Below are 10593 nucleotides of genomic sequence, written 5' to 3' on the forward strand. Positions count from 1 at the left end.
AATGTACCAAGCAAGCTCAGGAACTGTGCTAAGGTCTCTTGAAGTCCGGGGGTAACAACAGGCATATCCGGTACCTGCCCCCCAACTGGAACTACTAACGGCTCCTCAACTGCTACTCTAGTAGGTTCCCTAGCTGAGGCATATGCTCCTCGTCAGCCTCTGCCTCTGCCCCTAGCGACATATGCTCCGGGGGTAACGACATCAGTAACTGCAGCTCGTGTCCTCACCATCTGTGAGAGAATGGAATGATAAAAGCTCAAACTTCGAGATCAATGAACTCGCACGATAGGAATGAAGGAAGTGAAACTGTCCTAATAGTTCTGTAGCCTCTCGAAGATAAGTACAGACGTCTTTGTACCGATCCTCAAGACTCTACTAAACTCGCTTATGACTCATAGCAACTATGAACCTAGTGCTCTGATACCAACTTGTCACGACTCAATTTTTTCCTCCGTTGGGTGTCGTGATGGCACCTAGTCTTAGGGACTAGGTAAGCCTAACATTAGCCGAATAACAACAATAATTAAATAATATCTAACAATTTATGAAATAGAAAGCGCTATAAAATTTATAATTCCCAAAATCGGTAGTACAAGTCATAAGCTCTACAGAGTTTGCTACAATTTTCTAATTACAACTGTTTGAAATAAAGTAAACAGTGTGAATACAAATTAGAAGGTGACTCCGAAGCCTACGAACACAACATCAGGTTTACCTTGAGTCTCCACAGCAACAATCCGCATAGCTAACTAATGATCAACTGACTTCGAAATACCTGGATCTGCACAAAAATATACAGAAGTGCAGTATGAGTACACCATGGCGGTACCCAACAAGTATCAAGACTAACCTCTGTGGAGTAGTGACGAGGTACAGTCAAGACACCTACTCGACTAAATGACCTGAACAAGTATAAGTATAGGAATAATAGAGTATGATATCTACATAAAGACTACGCGAAATGGCAAATAATACGGTAATTTCAGTAAGAAAGGAAAACGACAACTATCAACGGAATACCATAATAATGACATAGTAGATGTATGGAAACACGGTCTAAATTCGGTGATCACAAATAAATGAAAGGCAAATAACAATTCAACAAAACGACCGCTTTCACACCGAGTTTTAGCCAATAAACTTCACGAGGTACCGAACCTCAGAATATTCACAACTCACGAGTCCCAATTCCTGAACCCTAACACTTAGCATCTTGTGCTCTCATTATAATTTATAACCGCACTGACGACTCACGTGCCAAATAGAGTCACATAGAAGGCAAGTAAACAAGGGTGTGCATCTATACTCAACAATATCAAGAAAACCTCTTAACCGATAAGAGTGCTTAACTACGTGTATGCTTGTGCAAGTGTCCTAACATATTTCACGCCAGCTAGTAAGTATAGGAAAAGAAATGGACAGCACGTAAAATGTTTTCCCACAACTTTCCACAAGATAAAGCTCACACAGGTAAGTGTACCATTACACAAATATCAACAACAAGAATGTCCCCAGACCATCACAAGTTATCACAAATCAATCCCTGACACATCCCACCTTGTCTCGCCACGTGTGCAATGGTAAATTGAATGCCCTCCTTGTCTCTTCACACGTGCATAATAATGTTCTCACCTTGTCTCGCCACATGTGCATAATAATGTTCTCATCTTGTCTCTCCACATGTGCAAATATCAATATTAACAATAGCACGACAGAAACCTCATGCAACCTAATATCACTCGCACGGTAGAAACCTCGTGCATCACAATAACAACAACCGCACGACAGAAACCTCGTGCATCACAATGACAACCGCACGGCAAAAACGGAGATTCCAGAACTCAGAGATTCCAGAACTTAAAGAAACGGAGGAACTAATTCACAAGGAGTAGTCACAATCAGGAATGCTAGTCATAATAAGAACAGCTCAACAAGAAAGGAAATACTGTGTAACAACAGTCCACAACATACAGTTCGACAACGAGGGAGCTAACACAAGTCGAATAATTCCAAATAAGGACAAGTCAACTAAAATATAGGATATCTAACTTCTTTTAAGGTTGGGCAATTAGGAAAGAGATACAACAAATTCAGCTAAGAAGAAGCAGCGGAAAGATAACCATAACCTCAATTAAGGCTAAATAATTACATAAGAGATAGTAATAATTTCAATTAAAGATAAGCAGTTAGGGAAAGGATAACATGGTAATAGAAAGGTAACAATTTCAGTTAAGGCACATATGAATCAAATAAGCAATAAGAGTAAATCATGAAGCAATTAATTCTAATTAAGCAGGTAGAGGTAAAACTAGTAATTAAGAAGCGTAATCATAACAAGAACAACTGCATATTCAGTGAATACAAGGGCGTAAGAACCCTAAAAGGCCAATTTTTCACAAATAAGTTCGAGCATGTACTCGTCACCTCGCGTACACGTACTACAATTAGCATAGAAGACTCAAATCCTAAGGGTACTTCCCCACACGAAGTTAGGCAAGATACTTACCTCGTCACCTCGCGTACCATTGCTTGAAGCAGCCTACTAGCAGAAAGAAGTACCTCTTGTTGGTCAGAAGCTAGACTTCCGCCCACCATTTGCCTAGAGAAGTGGGCTTGCAACAGAGCCTTAGTCTTGACATGAGGATCTGTATATTTGGGATTTTCAAAAGAGAAGCACTGATGATTAATTAACCTTCTTAGCAACTCCTCTTCACCGGGTCTTATTGGCAGCTCTTCATACTCCGATGCTAAAGCCAAAATTTCAAGCAAGCCCTTTGCCTTCGTTTTGGTGGTCAAAGAAGAGCTAAAACGCTCTACAATTTTGTAACTGATGTAATAATATGATGCAATCATGCCAAGATTCAGGGGCGAAAGCGAAAAGTCATCTTCCATAGTAACACATTTGCTTGACTCCAAGTCACTGATAGTATTCTCGACAAACTCTGAGAGGTGATCCGAAAGATGCCTGTGACTAACTCCCTGCAGATTATAGTAGTTTGGATTCTGAGTGAGCCTTCTGTATATAAATGTCCATGTAAGGTAATCTACAGCTTCCTGCTTGTTCTGAATAACTCCAGCAGCCACCTCGGCGTTGAAATTTTCGTGGAAATAGTGCAGCAAATGGCTCTCAACTGGAAATGCTTCATACAAGAACTTCTTGTAGTAGTCTTTGCATGGTGCATGGCAGATGATGACACACTTCCCCGAGCTATCTACAAGAGGTCGACTAGCACGACCCATCACCTGCAATAAATCACTTACTGGATAATCATTGTCAACATTTTTCTTACCATCATGGCACTGAGTTCCCATAACCACCAGCAGATGGGCAGAGAGGGGAACTCCCCAACACATTGTACTGCTCATTACACATACTTGAATCTATCCAGTTTCAAACAATATCTTCACTATATCCTGATCTGTGCTAGATAAGCCTTCATGCAAATAGCCCACACCATACTTAAGTGTCTCTTTTAGCATAGGCTCGTTGATCCTCTCCATAAAAGGCTCCAGCTCTATTCCAGATTGCAGCAAAAACACAGGCACTTCTTTGCTGTCCATGCTTGAGTAAGCCATTAGATCCACCGCAGTGAGGTGTGCATGCTTCCTCGTGGGAACATACACTATTCCTGGTTTTCCTTTTCTTGCATGTTGTACTATTGCAGTGTACGTGGGTTTTGTCATGGCTTGCATCCTATCTTCAAAGTTAGAAATATCAACACCCTTAATATGTATTTTCAGTGACACAGGCCTGACACTAGGAGGAAAGTTAAAAAGTCCATGAGATGTAGCCCCAATCCATTCCCCCATATCCTTGCCATTAGCCAGGGAAGTTGACAAAGCAACGATGCGAATCTTGTTATCAAGCTGGTTTGAGATATATCGCATCCGAGATACAATCACCTCCAGCACCGGACCGCCTTGGCCACCAATCAGGTGCAGTTCGTCAACAATGAAAAGGACTTACTTTCTGAACATGCTTTCGCTGTTTCCAGCGACTAGATAAAGCATCCCATTTCTCAGGCGTGCTGATAATTAATTGACCCTTCTCTAACAGTTTCAAATCAGTCTCCGTTTCACCAGTTAATTCAACCACTCTCATTCCAAGAGAGTCTCTAAATTTCTTCTTCCAATTACTATACCGCTCCTTAGCAAGAGCCCCAAAGGGAGCTATATACACTGCACGTAAGATACTATCAGGTCTTTTCTGATGATTCCTTAATATGGCAAATTCGGCACAAATGGTCTTCCCACTACCAGTTGGAGCTGCGACCAAGACGTTGTCATCTGAGTTGTATAACACTGTAAACACCTGAGTCTGAACTGGATTGAAATGCTTAAAATCTTGATAGAGTGATTTATAAGCTGGATTTCTCAATGCGGTAACTGACAGAGGTTGCAAGTCTAGTAACTCGGTGGGAGGAGGATACTTCTCTGGTAAAATCAGGTGTCGAAAAGAAACTGATAAAACAGTCTCGGACCCTAGCCATCTATCAGACACAACACGGATGAAGTATTGAGGAGGCAATGGTTCATAAATTGGGACTATGGAGTTCAAAGTATGGTCCTTATCAATATACTGTTTCTTCAGCATGAAATATTCATAATGAAGAATATTGTCCCGATCATTATCTTCCACAATAACCCAAAAAGGTTCTACATAACCATGGACAATATCCTCCCACTGAAAATCTGGTGTAATAGTCAATTCTACATACAGGACCGAGCGTGTAATTGGTTGAACATGTGCTGCAAGGTTGAGCTTCGGGAACTAATGAATGCACTTGTGAAGATCTGTTTGCTTCTTTGGGCAACAGATAAGCTCCCCTAACTATTGTGATGAAAGATCATAATACAGCTCCCAAGCCAAATCTTTCTTCTCCAATCTCATCAAGATTTCATTTGGAATGCCATGGAATTGGAGAAGTGGTGTCTGCATGCTCCACATCCTCTTACTTATCATCTTGCACCATTTCAAAGGCTTTTCGTAACATAGCCCATCCTCTTTTCAGAACTATCTCAAAAAGGGCTCGCATCAGACATGTAACACTCTGAGTTATATAAGCCATGTCCGATGACAAAGACAACCCTTCAAGCTTCAGCTGCGAAATATATGCCTGCAGTAGAGCATTCATCTTGGCACAGGGATCCTCAAGACTCTCTTTGATCGGAATGGGAACATGATCCAGAAGCTTTGCCAATTCCATTTTCTCATCTTATCTTACTATTACATATTTGAACTCCTCACTGAGAGTGAAGAGTCTACAAAGCTCACTATTATCCATTGTCGGTTTTAAGTGCTCATTGTATGTGGAAATTGTCCCATGAGTTACGTAGTAATAGCTAGCAATGTGACCCAAATCAGTCGCCTGGAAATATCCACTTTTTGTATCATACTTAATCAAGTTGTTCTTGTCCAGTAATGTAGCTGCAGAATGAACTAAGTCAGCACACCTTTCCTCCAAATCACCAGCAGTTTTGAGAGCATCAGCAGCGAGACCATAAAGAGTGGGATTTTGTACCATGCGAAAATAAAAGTAAGTATAGCGGAGCCAGTTGCATGCCTCTTTGGCATTCTGCACTGTCCCGAGGACAATCTCTGCGTTCAACTGAACATGCAACTTAGATATAAACTGACTTTCAATAGGAAGCTATTGATTCATTAAAGAAAGATAATATTGCAGTTCGCTGTGTCCAGTTATTATGATTCCTTCACCATTAGTGTCATATTGAGGCCTTCCTGCTCGGCCAAGCATCTGCATAACATCAAGGGGACTGAGTTCAGTCCAGGCTGCCTTTTTAGGATTGTATATTGTGGTGCCTTTTATGATGACAGTATGTGCAGGTAAATTGACATCCCAAGCTAAGGTGGTCGTTGAAACCAAAACTTGCACATGGCCATCAACAAAAAGTTCCTCCATAAGTTGATGATCGGTCCTAACTAACCCCGCATGATGAATTGCGAAACCATATGGTAAAAGATCTTTGAGATCATTGCTCTTAACAAGCTCTGTTTGAGAATGAAGAATTTCCTGAGTTACACTATCCTCCTTCAAAAACTTACCAAGTGTGCCATTAGCACATGCAGTATCTCGTATTGCACGAGCTGTTCTAGCTGTTTCCTTCCTTGAGTGGACAAAAATAAGCACTTGATGCTTTCTAGCCACATTGATTACCTTCTCACAGCAAACATCATTCATCAGATGGAACCTCTGCAACCGATTCTTAACAGCAATTCCAATATACTGTTGAGCCAATGGGACAGGTCTATAACTATTGTCAAAATGGAAGAAGCCTTTCTTTAGATCAACTCTCAAAAACTCGGCCACATCCTCACAATTTGGAAGAGTCGCTGATAACCCAACCAGATAGATATGCTCTATCATGATCTGCTTTGTTTGATAGTTCTTGTAATTATACTTTCCAAAACAGGACCTCTGTTGTCATGCAGAAGATGTATCTCATCAGTTATAACAAGTTTAACAAGCTGCGTATATGTGCGATTACCCGACTTTCTGGTTATGATATCCCATTTCTCCGGGGTGGTTGTCACAATAATTTGAGTTTCTTCAATCTCTTGACGAGTTAGTGTTTGATCTCCACTCAATTCCTTAACACTGACACCATAATGATCCAAACGCCTGGAGAGATTGCCAACTACTTCAGCAACAAGTGCTTTCATGGGTGCCACATAGACAATCTTATAATTGTTATGGTTGAAAGATCCATTATCTTCATTACGGTTCAATCCAATTTGCTGAAGTATAGTAAGCATAGCTACATTAGTCTTTCCAGCTCCCGTGGGAGCACACAGTAAGATATTGTCAGGGGAAAATAGGGCAGTTTCGTATACCTTACTCTGCACCCTATTCAATTGGAACATCCCACTGAAAGCTGGTTGTGCCCACTCCGGAAGGGAGGAGATTTTCACGAGCTCTTTGTCAGGAGCTAATGGCTTTGGCTTCAATGCTGGCACATGAACTTCCTCATAACCCTTCTTATGATTTCTATAAGATCCCACCGGAAGCTCACACTTTTTATGTGCTATCATCAGATCACTCTGTGGGAAGGCAAGGCTGTCAAGATCGAGCAACTGACGCTCGCCCATCAACCAACCATTATCAACATCTTGAACATCTGCTCCACCAGTCTCATCTTTATAATTGAGACGCCTAGCTTCTTCCCTAATGCTTTTCTCCAAATTCTTCTCTCACTCCTTTGCAGTTGCCCCATTAGTAGCATGAAACTGCTCCAATATTGCAGCATGATCTGGCCCCAAACCCAACATCTCTTGTTGAATTTTCTTCCTCTTTTCTTGGTCTTCAACCCTTGCAAGACGAGTACACCACACTACCTTTATCCGGTTTCTCAGAAGATACTTAATGAGACTGAACTTGTCAAACTGCAGATGCACCAGCAGCTTGGTTTCCACGTCACGGTCATCACCACTTTCAGCAAGAATTATAAGAACCTCTTCAGCAAGCTTTTGACACTGTTGCGGATCAATCTTCTGCTCATGATAAGCTTGAGATATCTTTCTTTTAAGCCAATAAGCATCTATATACTGAACATCCAAAGCCATTCCCTCATCGGCTTCCTGCAATATATCAATGCCATTGCCCATCTGCATAGTGCTAGCAGTACCATTAGCTTCCTCTTTTTCATCATCTGGCACCAAATCAAGATCACTTTCTTCTTCTTCGTTCTCCTCAAAATCAACTGCTACACAAACATCATCATCATCATAAGTAGGAGGTTCATCACCTTGATAATCAGTGATGAGTTTGCCAAATGAAACAAACTGATCAAATACCTGGTCTGATATGGGAGCACTCAACAACTTCTGAATTTCTAGCTTTTTCTTGTCAGGGTTGTTGAAGTTAACACTATCATTCTTTAGCACAACTAAGATCTCATCAGTTACCGCAATGACAATGTTGAGGGGCTGTCCTCCACATAAAAGGTGCTGAATTATAGAGAGCATGGCTTCATAAGCAGCCCTAGTTTCCTTTTGTTTTTGGCTGGTAATCTCCTCCTCCTCCTCCTTCCAAAGTAAGAACACTTTCTTCATGAATCCTCCGTCTCTTCTCAGAGGGATCAGAGGCAAGTGGACGTTCTCGTTCCTTCTTCTGAATTTTCTCAGGAGGCTTACACCTGTAAACGCGATCCCCAAAAGTTTTGGGGTCAATTCTTCCAGACAGAGACTCTGCTTCACCAGAGGTCGAATATGTTGCATGTGAATATGTTGCCATCTTCAATCAGAAATCAAAACACCTAAAATCACTGCAAACAAGGACGTTGTTACGTTAATTACTACAACGCTAAAATAACCAAAGAAAGTACCCACAAAAATTGTACCAAAAAACTTCAATTGCAGGTAAAGCAAACTACAAAGAACAAAAGGGGTTGAATGAGTTTTAGTAATAGACAGTTTATAATGCTAAAAAATCCTATTTATACACGGATTTGATTAATTAACAACTACCAAATCCTAATCAATTTAGGATTATTAACCTTGGTTTGATTCCAACAACCCTAAACGATTCGGGATTTTTCTGATTTTGGATTGAAACGTTAAAGCAAAGGCATAGCAGTGTCGGTGTTACACATTCGGTAAGAGATCAGTCGAAAGGGAATTAGTTAAACAAAAAAAAAACGAGTCCATGACTTTCTATTTGAATTCTTTTTTATTTGTTTTCATAATTGGCATGAGTGAGAATATTTGGCTGGCCATAGTGGCAAATCACTCACGTATAATTGAAAACGTCTATTCAGTTCAGTTACTAATAATTGGTGTTATAAACGATTGAATTCTTTAAATTCCCGCATTATGAAGTTGAATCAATTATATTATGTTTCACAAAATCGCTTAACAATGAGTAATCGCTATGCTATTTTATAGAGAAACTTTTTTGAACTTCTTTTTGGAGATTGTGATCTCAACCCGTATTTTAAAAGGCGGGGATATAAGGAGGGACGTTTTACTTAACATGGGGTGAGGCATAAGTCTCGAGACATAAGGCGTAAGTCCCATGGTCTTTAAATTTTTAATTTATAATCTAATAAAATATTATAATAACCATAAAAATATAAATTACATTAAAAGTTTAAATAAAATTTAAAAAGATTAAAAACCCCATAGAAACTAAAATATCTAGTAGGAGTATTATTTCATAAATATAAACAATTCAATAGTGTAAAAGTTATTACTCCCTCCATTTCAAATTAGATGTGGTACTTTCCTTTTTAGTTTGTTCCAAAATAAATAACACATTTCTAAATTTGGAAATAATTCAACTTTAAACTCTTAATTTTACCCATTTTACCCTTAATGAGAAGCTTTTATAACTACACAAATGTCATGGCCCCACAAAGCTTTTACCCCTAAAACTTTTAAGACCACAAGTTTCAAAAGTCTTCTTCTTTTTAAACTCCGTGTCGAGTCAAATTACTCATCTAAATTGAAACGGAGAGAGTATGAAATAAAAATCAACTATAAAGTGTTATCTTTCAAACAACTAAGAATTTATGATTTCTTAAAAAATATTATATATCAAACTACACAATTTATATCTCTCTAAAAGTTAACATGTAATTAATAAATCTCACCAGTACCGTAATTTAAATTATTAATCCTTATGCGTAAATAAAAAATTACTTCTTAAATAGAAAATAATAAGAATTTAATAATTTTGAGAGACATAGAACTAAGATAAGAAGACTTATAGTAAGTGAAAATTTAAATCTTGGTTAGCTATTTAGAAGAAATATTTTCAATTAGTATATATGCACTACTATGGTTCATTATTTTGAGTTACTCTCAATCTTTATATTGTTATAGATGAAATAAAACTTTAATTTTTTTTTAAAAAGAATTGAGGGTTAACAGTGCTAATTAGGGAATTCGACGAATGATTTGCGTTAGAAATTATTAGGCGAGCCCCAAGCGTTGAGTGTTAGGCATATTTCGGGCACACAGTCGGGCGCTTGGGGCGTATGCCTCACAGAACTAAGCCCCACACGTGAGCTTCGAGGCGTTTTGATAGTGCGACGCCCTGGAGCGAGTCCCGAAGCGAATCACCAAAAAACCTTTTAAAACACTGATCTAAACAAGCTTATACATCATTTTTGTGGAAGAGTTATACTCCATTTATCAAACAATTAAAATTTCAACCTTAGCGAACTCCTTAGCGGAAGTAAATTGTTTAAGATCGCTTTTCCATAGTTTTTCAAATGCGATGAAATTAACTTTACCATTACTTAGGCGATTGAGCAATCGTTCGAAGTAACTTAAAGAATAGTTTTTTTTTCCGGTTACCACCACTAATCTAAAGCGTAAGTTTAGTTGGGGAAAATTGCCTACTCGGTTATTAATTTAGTGTTTTAGACAATTTGAGAGACAAAATGGTCCATACACTCATAGACGTTGCAGAGCTTACGATCTCCTTTAGCAAGCCAACCATAAGATGAAAGTGCACTAAAAGAACCATTTGATTAGATATATTCATCCTTCAATAAAAACATGACATTGATATACTATGTCTCAAGATAGACCAGAGACAAAATTTCAAATAGAATCGATGACGTTGCAGA

The 10593-nt window shown here is 39.1% G+C and overlaps 1 protein-coding gene and 1 pseudogene across 1 annotated transcript; both read right to left on the reverse strand.

Moving 5' to 3' along the window:
* Positions 1-569: 569 nt before the first annotated feature.
* LOC138896899 (DExH-box ATP-dependent RNA helicase DExH12-like) lies at positions 570-7108 on the reverse strand (annotated as a pseudogene).
* Positions 3098-7630, reverse strand: LOC104088716 (DExH-box ATP-dependent RNA helicase DExH12-like). The gene has a single exon (XM_070182501.1). It carries the CDS (start codon positions 7628-7630, stop codon positions 7211-7213), a length of 420 nt encoding a protein of 139 aa, XP_070038602.1. The 3' UTR covers positions 3098-7210.
* Positions 7631-10593: the final 2963 nt, after the last annotated feature.

Source organism: Nicotiana tomentosiformis, chromosome 8, assembly GCF_000390325.3.
Source record: "Nicotiana tomentosiformis chromosome 8, ASM39032v3, whole genome shotgun sequence".
NCBI classification, from domain to species: domain Eukaryota; kingdom Viridiplantae; phylum Streptophyta; class Magnoliopsida; order Solanales; family Solanaceae; genus Nicotiana; species Nicotiana tomentosiformis.

Excerpts from the sequence above, each read along its gene's own strand:
- LOC104088716 (XM_070182501.1), bottom strand. The coding sequence starts at position 7,630 with ATGCAGATGGGCAATGGCATTGATATATTGCAGGAAGCCGATGAGGGA.